This window comes from Crocuta crocuta, unplaced genomic scaffold (genome assembly GCF_008692635.1).
Source record: "Crocuta crocuta isolate KB4526 unplaced genomic scaffold, BGI_CrCroc_1.0 scaffold339, whole genome shotgun sequence".
NCBI classification, from domain to species: Eukaryota; Metazoa; Chordata; class Mammalia; order Carnivora; family Hyaenidae; genus Crocuta; species Crocuta crocuta.
The window spans coordinates 1853265-1869024 of record NW_027530357.1 but is presented as its reverse complement, the minus strand read 5'-3'; the positions used below and the strand labels follow the sequence as shown (position 1 = coordinate 1869024).

At 40.6% G+C, this 15760-nt stretch overlaps 1 protein-coding gene across 1 annotated transcript in view; it reads left to right on the top strand.

Moving 5' to 3' along the window:
* Positions 1-15760, top strand: part of LOC144233208 (E3 ubiquitin-protein ligase RNF10) — a 34251-nt gene that overhangs the window by 7772 nt on the left and 10719 nt on the right. Inside the window, exons 3-9 of the mRNA XM_077766043.1 lie at positions 3135-3331; positions 8446-8629; positions 9564-9670; positions 11149-11333; positions 11413-11549; positions 14593-14753; positions 15392-15517. Of these exons, the coding sequence (XP_077622169.1) occupies positions 3135-3331; positions 8446-8629; positions 9564-9670; positions 11149-11333; positions 11413-11549; positions 14593-14753; positions 15392-15517 (1097 nt within the window). The remainder of the gene's footprint in view (positions 1-3134; positions 3332-8445; positions 8630-9563; positions 9671-11148; positions 11334-11412; positions 11550-14592; positions 14754-15391; positions 15518-15760) is intronic.

The following is a 15760-nucleotide window of genomic DNA, read 5'->3' as shown; positions in this document are numbered from 1 at the left end:
CCTTGGTGCCTCAGTGGGTTGAGCATCAAGACCTCAGCTCAGGTCATGATCTCACCGTTCATGAGTTTGAGCCCTGCATCAGTCTCTCTGCTGTCAGCGTGGAGCCTGCTTGGGATTCTCTGTTCTCCTCTCTCTTTGCTCCTCTTCAGCTTGCATGCTCTCTCAAAAACAAATAATAAAAAAATATTTATATTCATTAGGTTATGAAACCTAATAATGGAAATGTTAAACATTTTTAAAAACATTTTTGTAATGTTTATTTATTTTGAGACAGAGACAGCGTGAGCAGGGGAGGGGCAGAGGGAGAGGGAGACACATAATTGGAAGCAGGCTCCAGGCTCTGAGCTGTCAGCACAGAGTCCAATGTGAGGTTCGAACTCACAAAGCATGAGATCATGACCTGAGATGAAGTTGGACGCTTAACCGACTGAGCCACCTAGGCGCCCCTGGAAATTTTAAAATTAAAAAAAGAAAAAAAAAATCCCCACCTAGACATTTTTTCCTTTTTTTTTTTTTTAAGTTTTTTATTTTTGTTGTTGTTTTTTAGTATATGTGCTGCCGAAGCGAGCACTTGTTGTTGTTTTTTAAGTAGGCTCCACACCCAACATGGGACTCAGACTCATGACCCTGAGAACAAGACTTGCATGCTCTACTGACTGAGCCAGTCAGGTGCCTCAAAAAAAATTTTTTTTTTGTTAAGTTTTTAACTTTTTAATTTTTAATTTTTTTAATTTACATCCAAGTTAGTTAACATGTAGTGCAACAGTGATTTCAGGAGTAGATTCGTTAATGCTCCTTACCTTAGCCCATACCCTAATTTTTAAATTAAGTTAATTGTAATTCCATATAGTTGTTTTTTTAATTTTTTAAAATAATTTTTAAAAAATATTCATTTTTGAGAGAGAGAGCATGAGTGGTGGAGGGGCAGAGAGAGAGAGAGAGAGGGAGACACAATCTGAAGCAGGCTCCAGGCTCTTAGCTGTCAAGCACAGAGCCTGATGTGGAGCTTGAACCCATGAACTCTAAAATCATGACCAGAGCCGAAATCAGATGCTCAACTGACTGAGCCACCCAGGCACCCCAAAATTCCATATAGTTAACATACAGTGTTATGTTAGTTTCAAGTGAACAATATAGTGATTCAACAATTCTGTACATTATTAATGCTCATCATGATAAGTATACTCTTTAATCCCCTTTACCTATTTCACCCATCCCCTCACCCACCTCCCCTCTGGTAGCCATCAGTTTGTTCTCTATAGTTAAGAGTCTCTTGGTGTGTCTCTCTCTCTCTCTCTCTCTCTATTTTTCTGTGAATTATATATTTTTTAACATAAACAGGATTCAGCTATATTTGGGCGGGGAAACTTTGTAGTTTCTCAGGCTCATGGTCAAATCCTCTTGGCTTTGTAAACCATCACCCTCTTAAAGTTTGAGGGTGAGCCTAATGAATTTCTTCATTAAAAGTCCTGTAGCTTTCATTCTAAGTTTCTGCTTAAATTAAAGCCATTAAATTAGTATGCAGACTTGATTTGGTCAGATTTTTATGTTGAAATAAAATAATATGGAGTAAATATAGATGAATCTAAAACAAGATGGAAATCTTTTTAAAATAAATTTTATTCTGAGATAGAAAAAAAAAAAAGACAACATGGAATGGGCAAAGGGACTAGAAAGATGAAGTCGTTTTTTGGCCACAGACTAATTTGGGGACCTTAGGTATTTAAGTGTAGATGGTTCTTCGATTTCATTTTGCTTTTTTTTTTTTTTTTTTTTTTTAAGCCAGTAAACTTCGGCACATGTTAGATGTGTCTGGTCAGGATTCTCTGTTCAGTTCAGGACAAAATAATCTATACAGTTCAGCATCTGAATAGAAAAAATGGAGCAAAGAATACAAACAAGTGCTCTTTACACAAAATACAAATGGTCAGCAGACTGGAAAAGTATTTGCTGCTACTCATCAGAGAAATTAAAATTTAAAAGAAATTATTTTGACCCTTCAGTTTAATAAAGTTTATTCAACTCTGTATTGTCAACAATGCAGTGACCTAGATGTTCTCTGTTACACTGTTAGAATATAAATGAACAGGAACAATGGTTCTAGAAAGCAACTTGAGGATGTGTAAAGGTAATGCTGATCATACTTAACCTGCTGATTTCTCATGAGAATTTGACATAATCATATAGGTATCTGTATAAAGAGGCTAACTAACAAAAAACTATAAACCACTTAAATGTACAACAGTAGAAGATTGGTTATAGTATACTGTAAGCATACTGTAGACAGTGCAGCTATTAATCATTCTTTCGAAGACTAGAGGTAGAGATGTGTGAAAATGCTCATGGAGTAATAGACGACAGTGTATCATGTACGTCTGTCATTTTTGTCAAAGACATGGCAAGTATATAAACATGGAGAGTAAAAGGAAATTATGCAGTTTATAATCTGGAATTTTATGTGTAGTGCCAAATTTATTCTTCCAAATTTCAAAATTGAACATGCATTCTTATAACTGGAGGAAAAAGCAAGAAATATATATGTTATATATTTTAATAGTTAAAAAAATTTTTTTACATTTATTTGTTTTTGAGAGTCAGGGAGAGACAGAGCTTACGTGGGGGAGGGGCAGAGAGAGGTAGACACAGAATTTGAAGCAGGCTCCAGGCCCCCAGCTGTCAGCACAGAGCCTGATGCCGGCCTTGAACCCATAAACCAGGAGATCGTGACCTGAGCTGAAGTTGGACGCTTAACCGACTGAGCCACCCAAGCACTCCTGTTAATTTTTAAAAAGGATGTACATTTTTAGGTAATCTTTACACCTGATGTGGGACTCGAACCTGCAACCCTGAGATCAAGAGTTGCATGCTCTTCTGACTGAGCCAGCCAGGAGCCCCTGTGTATCCTTTATTTTTTTCTTTTTTCTTTTCTTTTTCTTTCTTCTTTATTTTTTGAGGGAGGAGAGGGAGAGAACAAATCCCAGTCTCCACCTTGTGAGTGCGGAGCCCGATGTAAAGCTTGATCTCATAAATTGTGAAATCATGACCTGAGCTGAGTCGGATACACAACTGACTGAGCCACCTAGGTGCCCCTATGTATCATTTCTTAACTAATTCTTTACATTTCTTGCTTTCAGATGGAAAGAACTCAAGTGGATCCAAGCGTTTTAATCGCAAACGTGAACCTTCCTATCCCAAAAATGAAAATTTTAGCAACCAGTCCCGTCGCTCCAATTCACAGAAAAGCAAAACTTTTAACAAGATGCCTCCACAGAGGGGCGGCGGCAGCAGCAAAGTCTTTAGCTCTTCTTTTAATGGTGGAAGACGCGATGAGGTATGGAATTTAAGAATGTCCTTTCTAGAACATAAGCATGAGCTCTGATTCCCCCACCTCCCAGTTTATCAGTAGTTGGGGAGGAGGGGAGAAAGAGGTGAAAGAGTAAATAACCAAAGCAGCCTTGAGTAGTTGAGGAATAACTAGGTTTGGAACTTTGCCTCCTTTCTTCTCTTGAAAGTTGTGAAAATTTCCTTGGAGGAAAACGACATCATCATTTGTTGTGAGAAATTGTAGCAAATTTGGGGTACCTTATGCTAGATTCTATAGAAAGTACTTTTTTTTTTTTTTTAGTATTTGTGTTGCCTAAGCGAGCACTAGAAAGTACTTTTTATTATCACTCTTGAATTAGAAGAGGTGCCTCTTGAATGTTTAAGTAATAAAATGACTTTAATGATATTTGCTCTGTAGTATCCATAGCAAAATGTAAGATGCCATATCCTTAGTCCCAAGTACTCTGATTTTAGGAGTTTTCTTAGATATCCTTTCGGAAGTACATAAAGACTTCTGTACAAAGCAGTTCATTGTAGCATTGTTTGTAGTTGCAGAATCTAGGAAATGACCTAAATTAATAAGGGATGGGTTAGATAAATTATCCTCCTGTTTGAATGTTCTGTACTATGTAACTATTCTAGAATAAAGCAGGTTTAATGTACTCATGGAGGAATTCAGTCACCCAAAGATTTGTCCTTTCATACTGTGCATCAAATACCATGTAGGAGTTTGGAATATAATACTGAGTGGAACACTGTATCTGAGGAGCTTATATTCTAGTTTACAGAGACAATAAGCCATTACACAATTGACCCTTGAACGATACAGGTTTGAACTGCATTGGTCCAGTTATGTAGATTTTTAAAAATATAAATACAGTATAACATTATGTGTGTTTTTTCTTTTGATTTTCTTAAATAACATTTTCTTTTCTCTAGCTTTATTGTAAAAATATAGTATGTAATACGTATAAAATAAAATATGTGTTAACTGCTATTGGTAAGCCTTCTGGTCGACAGGTCATTAGCAGTTAAGTGTTTTGGGGAGTTGAAAGTTATACGTGGATTTTCAGTTGTGCCAGGGCATCAGTGCTGCTAATGCCTGCATTGTTCAGGTGTGGATTGCATAATAACTCTAAAGATAAGTGCTTATTGAATTAACAAAAAGTAGATTGAGAGAATTAAAGGGATAGAAAGTAACAAAGAGGTGACTAAGGAAGCCTACACTGAGGAGGTGAATTCTGAGTAGAGTTCTGAGTGAAGCAAGGGAGCACACCATACAGTTTTGAGGAGGGGTGTCTTGGCCAGAAGGAATAACAAGTGCACAAGTGCAAAGAACCAGAGGTGGTGATACTTGTGGTTTGCTTGAGGTCATACAAGTAGGCTGCCATGAGTCGAAGAGTAGAGAATGAAACCAAAGAATAGGAAAGAAGGGTCAGATCATGTGAGGCCTTGTAGGATTTTGATTTTTGTTGAGAGAGATGGGAAGCTATTGGGGGTTTAAGAAGGGAATTTCTGTAATCTGACTTGGAGGTTAAAAAATTTTTTTTTTAACTTTTTAAATTTATTTCTGAGAGAGAGAGAGAGAGAGAGAGAGACAGACAGACAGCGTGAATAGGGAAGGGTCAGAGAGAGAGGGAGATACAGAATCTGAAACAGGCTCCAGGCCCTGAGCTGGTAGTCAGAACAGAGCCTGACGCGGGGCTCGAACCCATGAACCGCGAGATCATGACCTGAGCCGAAGTTGGACGCTTAACTGACTGAGCCACCCAGGCACCCCGTCTGACTTGGAGTTTTAAAGGGGAGAGTGGAACCTGGAGGCTAGTTAGGAGGCTGTTAAGATATATCTGGTGAGAGTGATAGAAGCTTTGAAACAGTGATAGATGGTGAGATGTGTGCACATTGGGGTGATGTTTGAAGATAGAGCCAACAGGATTTTTTAATATGTTAGTTGTGGGGTCTGAGCAGAGAAATGAATGCCTTTGAAAAAAAAATGTTTTTGGCTGGAGCCCATTTCAGGTACCATATACTGAAGTGGGTAAGATTTCAAGAGAAGTACAAAGTTCAGGGGTGGTGGGGAGGGAAGGGGAGTTGAGATAAAGAACTTCATTTTGGAAATATGCTTTTTGCATGGAGATGCCTACTAAATCTCTGAGTAGAGATAGGCTGTTAATGGAATCTGGAGTTAAAGGAGAAGACCCTGGCTAGAGAGCCAGCTGCATACATTTGGTGTTTGCAGCTATGGAACTAAGTGAGATCATTAAGAAGTGAGTGCTGCAGAAAGAGCATAGATTCAAGGATTGAGGCTGGAGTCAGGCACCAGCAAAAAGGGAGGAAGAGAACTGAAAGCCATTTGGAGAAAGTGATCAGTCTTGCCCTCTATTGATGGGCTGTGGAAGATTAAGACTGAAAGTGGACTAGTAGATTTGATCATGTGAAGATAGGCTGTTGGCCTTGAGCTGCTTTGGTGGAGTGGTGAGGACAAAACCTGATCAGTATACCTTTAGAGAGTGGAAGGATGGGAGGAAGAAACAGCAAGTTCAGACAGTACTTTCTAGTGGCTTTGTTCTAAAGGGAGTAGAGAGGTGAGGCAGTAGCTTGAGGGAACGGGTGGTCAGAGATTTTAAAGTTAAAGAGATTTAAAAGAGAAATACANAAAAAAAAAATAAATAAAAGAGAAATACAGCAAGTCTCTGCTGATGGGATTGTTTCGTGAGGGGGCAGACATGATGCAGAGGAAAGGGGGAGAATTGCTGTAACAGTATCCTTGAGTCCTTGAGTTGGGATCTACTATACTAGTGGAGGAGCTGGTCTGAACAGGAGCTTTGCCAGTTCATCCTCGGTAACGAGAGGAAGGCAGAGTACCTGTAGGAGGACGTAGGAATTCTCTTCTGATTGTTCTTAATTGTCTTGGTGAAATATAGGTGAGCTGAGAGGGGAGCCTTAGAAGCCTTGTGGAATGGCATTCTCTGGGTGACTGGGAGTTAAGTGGGTACAGGAAAGGAATAGGGTTGTGGTAGGGCTGCCAGGCAACCTAAGGGGCTTCTTCAGTGAGACCGGTTGGTGTGGTGTGGTTGTGATCTTGTGTTATCTGTCTGGTGCTGGTGTGGAAATACATAGGCAGAGAGTCAGATTAATCAGGAGAAGGTTCTGCCAGATGAGTACAGATGACAGAAAGAAAGGAGCAGTGGACCATAGGATCTAGGCCAAGTAAGGAAAGAAGATTGAAGGAGTGGGTTGGATCACTGGTTTGGATATCCCAGGAGGGGTAAACAATTGTTGGAATCAGGACTAAAGGGAACAAGCTGGGAAAGAAGGGAGTTGCTGCTTAAATGTTGGGTGCTCAGAATTACGATGGTGGAAGATGTGTGGTGGTTACTCTTTTGGTCTAGATTGTAGAGCAGTAGTGTCCAGAGAAATGCAGGCCACATATATAATTTAAAATTTTCTAGTTGCCACATTAAAAAAAGTAAATGGTAAAATTAATTTTAATGTTTTTACCCAGTATAGCTAAAATGGTATTTCATGATGTGGCATTGGCCACACCTCGCTAGTAGTGGTTGCTGTAAAGGGTGGCACAGCTCCAGATGGCATGTCCGTGAGAATTGGGTGCCTGAGGTAGAGTGGAGGAGAGAGAGGGGTCAAGGAACTGAGAGGTCAGTGTGTTGGAAGAATAATCAGGAGTTGTGATGGGCAGTATTGGAGAGAGTGGTAGTGGACCAGCTAGGATAACAGTGGGATGATAGAAGGTATGGATGTAGAGGATTTCATTGAGTGTTATCTAATTTGGGGGCATTGGGAGTGGAAGACTGATGAGGGGACAGCAGTCCCATGGAGATGAGTTTCCAGGGTATGAGAGGCAAGGGATGACTTGAAAGTTGTGAGCTTCCTGTGGTGAGTTACATGAACAGTGGGGGGTGTTGTCTCCCAGGATCTATTGTTGAAATAAAAGGAAAGTGTTTAATTATATGTTTTGCCACTGTTTTTGAGGGTCATATGCTGTGATCTGTATGCAGAGGGTATTATTGCAAGTCATATTTGTTGCCTCTGGGATGGAAGGTATGTTTCACCATATCCCTTTTTGTGCTCTTTAGCTTATGATGTCTGTGCAGGTGCTGCTTACTAATTTCTAAGTTTGACTAAGCAGCAAAAGCCTTAAACTTGTATTTCCTTTGACCCAGTAATTCCTACTATACATTCAAAAGAAATGATAGGCGGCCAAATATTTGTGCACAAAGATGTATCCAAAAATCAGAACATTATTTTGTTACAGTGGAAAAGCTACTAACAGTCTGTGTCCTACACAAGGGCATTATAGTATACCGATGTGATGTAATGGTGTATAGCCATTTAAAGTAACTATGTGTTAATATGACTGACATGGCAAAGTACTTATGACATTAAATTATAAATTGGGATCATAAACTGCAGTGGCTGACTTATAAGTACATACTGCTTCAATTTGGAAATGTTAAGAGAGCTGTAAAAGCCCCCACCGTGATTTTTTCCATCCTTACGTGCAGTGGTATTTCTCCTCTGCTGATTGAATTTATTTCTGGACACAGAGGTAGTCTGCCTACATGTTCTAATTCTGTCAGTTTTAATTAACAATGAATAGCAGTGTGTGTCTTAGATGGGAGATCTCTGGCAGAATCCTGAAGCCCATGGCAGTTAGCAGCTGCTTGCAAGCTGCCTCCAGAGTATAGTTCCACAGACTGGCTTTTGCCAGAAACAAACTAGAGAACAAGTAGCTAACAAGAGTGAAGGTCTAGGAGTCCTATGGGACTGTCAAAAGATTAATCCAGTAAGTAAATCATTGTACTTCCCAGTAGCTAGAGGAGGTCATGTTGGGTTTAGTCATTTAATAGTTAACTGCCATTTAGCAGGGCAGGCTAAACAGTTTAAGTAATTATATGCTAAAGCTCTTGTCCCCCTTTCTGTTCCCATCCAGATCTTAGGTAGACTTTTGTATTACCCTCTCCTAGGAAGACTGTTTACTTTAAGCTTGTGTTTTGTTTAGTTAGTATTTTGAGCCATGTAGAAGGAGGGTTGTGCTGGTTTCTGCTATCAATCAGTGTCATTCTAATCTGAAATATTCTGATTCATTCTTATTCTCTCTAGGTAGCAGAGGCTCAACGGGCAGAGTTTAGCCCTGCCCAGTTCTCTGGTCCGAAGAAGATCAATCTGAACCACTTGTTGAATTTCACTTTTGAACCCCGTGGCCAGGCGGGTCACTTTGAAGGCAGTGGACATGGCAGCTGGGGCAAAAGGAACAAGTGGGGGCATAAGCCTTTTAACAAGGAACNGGTTTCCATATAACACCCAGTGCTTATCCCAACAAGTGCCCTCCTCCATGCCCGTCACCCCCCTTCCCCTCTCCCCCAACCCCCAGAAGAAGCTTCTTTTAAACTGCTGTGGGAGAGTGGCAGAAAGGGAGTTGATCTGGTTCTTTTACTCTCTTGGAGGGGGGGAGCGTGGCAGGTGTTGAAAACCAGCTTTTCAAGCCAGATGTTCTTGGTGCTTAAAAGAAAGAATATAATGCTTAAATAAATACAATGGTTAATGCTAAAATTAAATAATGCTTAAGTAGCATAATGAGGTAGTAAAAGTATTTGCTTTGGAATTGGACCCACATTTGAATTTTGTTTTGACCTTCAATCTTGGGTAATTTATTTTCATCTTCTTCCTATAAAGGAGGAGGATTACTTAAGGGAGAATTGGATGACAGGTTGGAGTGTTTGGTATATATTTGCTCAAATACTGATTCCCTTTTGTTTCCTTTTGTGTGTCATTAGTTACAATGTAAGATTTGACTTTGGATCTAGACTGAAGTTACTGGTTAGTACTTTATATAAATTGCTAATCAAATGATTGAGAACAGTCTTTCTACTGCCTTGAAGACTAGCTGTGTGCCATGGTTTCTCAAAGGGAGGGAGGAAATCTGGCTTCCTGCTGATTGATAGAGCCACAGTCTGGGTTAATTTTAGCTCAAGGGAGGCCTACAGGCAGCTTGGCTGGGCTTGCAAGCAGAAGAAACAGAGTTCATGGATATAGACTCCTACTTGCCAAGTCTCTGGATTCCCTCCAGGGCCAGGGCTTAGAACTGAAGCTGAAGTCCTAGTTCAGTGCTTCACAAACCATGGCTGCTAATGGCCTATATTTGATTTCTAAGTGAAGGAATGATGATTTTCTGTTGAGGGCTTGTTGGTGGCTTCTGAGAGTATGCCTTTTCCCTGTCTTCTTCCGTATTTCCAGCTGCCAGTTTGTGGTGTCTGAAGACCAAGACTATACAGTTCATTTTGCTGATCCTGATACCTTAGTCAACTGGGACTTTGTGGAACAAGTGGTGAGTAGCTCAGCTAAGCTTATAAGCTGTTAGTGGAGAGAGAACTAAAGAAAGGGACCGTGGTGACACAGCATCTATTGGCTGGTTTCATTGTTGATACCTTTTTTATTTTTTAATTTTTTAAATGTTTTATTTATTTTTTTGAGAGAGAGGGACAGACAGCATGAGCAGGGGAGGGTCAGAGAGAGAGGGAGACACAGAATCTGAAGCAGGCTCCAGGCTCTGAGCTGGCTATCAGCACAGAGCCCGATATGGGGCTTGAACCCATGAACCGTGAGACCATGACCTGAGCCAAAGTCGGACACTCAACCGACTGAGCCACCCAGGCGCCCCTGTTGATACCTTTTTTCTGCCTGGCCTCACTGTAGAGATCAGTTCCCCAGAGATCAGTCCTGGTTTCTCCTGGAGTTCATTTTGTGCTCTCTAATTGGCACTAGCCTGCAGGATTGGGGAGTTTGAGGGCTCTCATCAAAGGTATAAATGCAGTTTTATCAGTGACTTCCTTTCTCCTGGGAAGAGGTAGCCAGAGAAATACATGAGGAACTCTGGTTACCCTCCTGACCTAGGGTGGGTTCATTGCATGGACATGGCTTCATTGGTGGCCGTTTGTAGTAATCAGTGTCAAATTAGGCCTCTGTCTTGTGGCAGGTGAGTGAGCCACCAGGTGCACTACTGTCTAAGCCACTGCTGCATTTTGTTTTCTGTTGAAGTAATGGGTTCTGAGTATTCCTTTGCTGCTCTTAGGTTATAGGGATGTAAATACTTCTCCTTCCTTCACTCCCTCCCTCTCTCTTTTTGAGAGCACAAGTGAGCCTGAGTGGAGGTGGGGCACAGAGAGAGAGAGAGAGGGAGGGAGGGAGGGAATCCCAAGCAGGGTCCATGCCTGGCATGAAGCCCAAAGGGAGCCTAATGGGAGCTGACAGCGGGCCTGACACGGGGCTCAATCCAATGACCATGAGACCATGACCTGAGCCGAAATCAAGAGTTGGATGCTTAACTGACTGAGCCACCAAGGCACCCCTATAGAATACTCTTCAAAGTGATAGGCCTCCAAGCCTGGTTTCTCATTAACTATGAAAATTTATAAAAACATCAGAGAATGTTCTGTATTCATTGGTTAAAAAAAAAAGACCCATAAAAGGTGTAGGTCTCTTTGACTTCTCTGTTGGAAATTATTGGTACATTACTTCTTGACCTTTTATAAACCTTTGTGTGCATATATATAAAAATCTTCTTTAATAAATGGGATTATGTATTGATTTCTGTCCCTTTTTCCTTTGATGTGGAGCCCCTAAAGTACCTGTTAAGTAGTTAGTAAGTCATTATCGTGATTTCCTTAATGATTTACTTTTGAATAATTCTGTGAAGATGTGTTGAGGAGAAATGTTCAGGGATGGGGTGGGAGAGGAGAGGCTTCAACTTTGACAATCCCATGTCACTTTGAAAGCAGTGTAACTCGTGGTGCCATTTTGTTGCAGCGCATTTGTAGCCATGAAGTGCCATCTTGCCCAATTTGCCTATATCCACCTACTGCAGCCAAGATAACCCGTTGTGGACACATCTTCTGCTGGGCATGCATTCTGCACTACCTTTCACTGAGTGAGAAGACCTGGAGTAAATGTCCCATCTGTTACAGTTCTGTGCATAAAAAGGATCTCAAGAGGTGAGATGGAGACTATTATTAGGTTAGACCCCAGTCTGCTAACTTCTTGCTCTTTTACATCTAAATGTCCATGTTACAGTGTTGTTGCCACTGAGTCACGTCAGTATGTTGTTGGTGATACTATTACGATGCAACTGATGAAGAGGGAGAAAGGGGTGTTGTTGGCCTTGCCCAAATCCAAATGGATGAATGTAGACCATCCTATTCATCTAGGAGGTGAGTTCTTTTAATTTAGGGGGTCATAATCTTGGGTACATCTTTTAGGGCTATCAAATAGTATCTTTTACTGTCAAAATTTGAGCCTTTGGGCAAGCCATTTCTAGCATTTGGAGAACAGTTTTAGGATTCTAGTAGGTTGGAGAGGCATTTACAGAGAGTGGTTTAACCCTTGGTTTCAGGTATGGTTCAGTTATAGACATTTTAATTTTTCATTTTGTTGAAATAGTACCTGGCATTGTGCCCAGCCTAGAGAATTCCATAGTCAGCCAGTCTGAGCAACTGTTGTCAAGGAACTCAGTAATCTAGTACAAGACATATAGAGAGAGGGAGAGAATCCAAGCCGACTGACGATGGGCTCAGTCTCACAAACCATGAGGTCATGACCTGAGCCAAAATAAGAAGACACTTAACTGGTTGAGTCACCTAGGCACCCCTAAACTTTGAAAAATCTAAAATTCTTAAGAGAACATATAGGATAGTATCTTTATAATACTTCAGGTAGGGATGGGTTTTTGCACCAGGCTGAAACCATAGAAGCTAGAAAAGAAAAGATAGATAAACTTGATTTTATAAGAATGAAATCTGACAAGATTCCTTAAAGTCAACAGATGATAAACAAGGGGAAGATTTACACATTCAAGACTAAGGGTTAATGTCTGGAACATACAGGTGTTATATAAATTATATATGTTATGTGTGTGTGTGTGTGTGTGTGTATATATATATACATATATACGTTATATAAATTATATTAACAGTCCAGTAGAAGAATGGGTTAAGCATATGAAAGTATTTCCCAGAAAAGAATACTGGAATAACTTCTCAAGAATTACAGAGATTTAATTTTGCTAAGATTATGCAAATTAAAATCCTTATCAGATTGACACACACACACACACACACACACACACACACACACACACACACACGAAGAAAAGACATTGAGAGCACCAGGTTTTGGCAGGGACAGGAAAATGAGTACTGTGTTCATGGTGGCAGTGTAAGTCAATAATACAGCTTTTTGGGGGGGGAGCAATTTGGTAGTATTTAAAATATACACAACCTTTGATCCAGCATTTATACATAATACAAAGAAATTACACGTACTGAGGAGCGTGTATAAGAATTTTTTGTTACAATATAATAGAAGCTGTGTTATGCTGTGGAACACAATACAGAAGGTTAAAAAAAAATAGGCTAGATCTCTGTTAGCATTAAAAAATTTTTTTAACATTTATTTTTGGAAGAACATGAGTGGGGGAGGGGCAGAGAGGGAAACACAGAATCCTAAGCAGACTCCAGATTCTCAGCTGTCAGCACAGAGCCTGATGCAGGGCTCGAACTCATGAACCATGAGATGATGACCTGAGCTGAAGTCGGATGCTAAACCATCCAGGCACCCCTCGTATTAACGTTTTTAAAGAATTTAATACAAGTTGGATGGGAAACGCAAAACAAAACTTAACAGTTTATCATTTACGGAAAAACCTTTTATTTTCTTAAATGACTATGGATATATAAATGTATAGAAAAAGATTTGACAGATACATTTTAGAATTTGTAAATGGTTATCTCTGGGCAGGTACTAGGATGGGAGAATGGGAGCACAGGGCATTTCAAGAGTTTCCCAAAAGTTAACATTGTCTTAAAGTTTTTAAAAAGTACAGAAAATATGAGGGAGGGAAGTAAAGGAAACAAATTATCCATGGTCCTTTTACTTCTAGATATCCCAAAATTGTACATTATTTTTCTACTCATATATTTTTGCAAGATTGGGATTAAGTTTTCTAGTTTTTGGTGTCTGCTTTATATTCACATAATGTTGCTATTTCTACATGTCACTGAATGTCCTCTAAGAAAAACATTTAAAAATTTTAAAGTTTATTTATTACTTTTTAATTTTTTAAATTAAAATTAAAAAAAATTTTTTTTAATGTTTTATTTATTTGAGAAAGAGAGAGACTGTGTGAGCAGGGGAGGGTCAGAGAGAGAGGGAGGTACAGAATCCAGTGCAGGCTCCAGGCTCTGAGATGTCCACGCAGAGCCTTTTGTGGGGCTCGAACCCACGNCTAAGCTGAAGCCGGATGCTTAACCGACTGAGCCACCCAGGCACCCCTATTTTTTTTTTTTTTTCTTAATTTCAAATAATCTCTACACCTGTCATGAGGCTCAAATTCACAACCCCGAGATCAAGAGTCACATGCTCTTCAACTGAGTCTGCCATGTGCTCCAGAAAACCATTTTTAATTCTGCAAAACTCTCTCTCTTTTTTTAATAGTTTATTGTCAAGTTGGTTTCCCTATAACACCTAGTGCTCATCCCCACAAGTGCATCCTCCTCCATGCCCATTAACCCCCTTCCCCCCCGCCCAGTCAGCCCTCGGTATTGTTCTCGGTATTCAAGAGTCTCTCGTCGTTTGCCTCCCTCCCTCTCCCCCACTATTTTTCCCCCTTCTTCTCCCCCACGGTCCTCCATTAAGTTCCTCCTAATCCTCCTATATGTGCAAACATATGGTATCTGTCCTTCTCTGCCTGACTTGTTTCACTCAGCATAACACGCTCAAGTTCCATCCATGTTGCTACACATGGCCAGATTTCATTCTTTCTCATTGCCATGGAGTATTCCATGGTATAGGTAAACCACATCTTCTTGATCCATTCGTCAGTTGATGGACACTTAGGCTCTCTCCATGTTTGCAAAACTCTCTTTAATGAACATGCCATCATGTCATTAACCATTTCTTTATAATTGGACTTACTGGTTTGTACAACATTTTTTGGTATTAACAGACGATGGTGTAATCAGTAGTTTGGCTAAAATTTTTTACCATGTCTTTGGTTTTCTTAGATTCCTTGTGTTATGGGGTCAGAGTTATGTTATAGATCTTATATTAAGGTCATTGCTAAACTATTCTTAGAAAATTATGCTAAATTACTCCATCTTCACTTTGGGGGATCAAAGCTGTATAAATTCCTGTATAGCCACATGATCACAAAGCTTTGAATATTGCATGTTTGTGATCGTGTTGACTTTCTTGTAGATGAACAGCACAGCCAGTACTCCAAGTTGCTGCTGGCCTCTAAGGAGCAGGTGCTGCACCGGGTAGTTCAGGAAGAGAAAATAGCTCTGGAGCAGCAGCTGGCAGAGGAGAAGCACACTCCCGAGTCCTGCTTTATTGAGGCAGCTATCCAGGAGCTCAAGGTAAGATGATGTGCTGGAAACAGGACAGGATGTTGGGGATAAGTTACCTCAGTCCCAAATTTAAGATAATGAATAGGGAATGGCTAAAACCAATTTCCTCTGGCCTTTGGTGATGAGAGAGAAGGGTTGATCTAGTTAGTGGTTTCTAAAGTGCTCGTTGGAGCTGAAAGGAACAAGTTAAAACTGTAACTGAGTCACTGGAATCTCTTAGGTTAGCTTTGTTCTTTAAAAAAAGATGTTTTCTTTAAAAAAAAACATTTTTTTTAATGTTTTATTTATTTCTGAGAGAGACAGACAACATGAGCAGGGGAGGGTCAGAGAGAGAGGGAGACACTAAATCTGAAGCAGGCTCCAGGTTCTGAGCTGGCTGTCAGCACAGAGCCTGATGTGGGGCTTGAACCCATGAACCGTGAGATCATGACCTGAGCCGACGTCGGACGCTTAACCGACTGAGCCACCCAGGTGCCCCAGCCCTGTGTCCTTTAAGAATTGAGGGTTTTAAGTACTTACTCTTCCTATTGAGTCTTGTTGCGCTTTAACTTTTGCTCCTATTGAGAGAGGCCATTGTAAGCCCTTGCCCTTCAGACTAAGTGTGTTTCTGGAAACTTAGCTTTCTCTGGTCTTCTCTGGTGCTCTAGACTCGGGAAGAGGCTCTGTCAGGATTGGCTGAAAGCAGAGCGGAGGTCCCTGGTGTCATGCCTGCTTTGGAACAACTGGTGCTGATGGCTCCCTTGGCGAAGGAGGCCGTTTTTCAACCCAGGAAGGTGAGTGTGCTCTTGTTACAGACTGAGTGGCTGCTGTTCCTCAAGGCTGCTGTTGAGCTAGTAGGCGATGTTGTGAAATCTGTACTTCATGGGAGAAGAGGGGACTATTAACATTCTCCATGTGCTTATTAGTTGTTTACCCAGGGATGTTAAACCCACGAATGTGACTGCCAAGGAAAACATGTAGAGAACTTGGTTCTAAGGAGAACATATAGAGAAAGGTACATGTGCCTACCTTTGCCA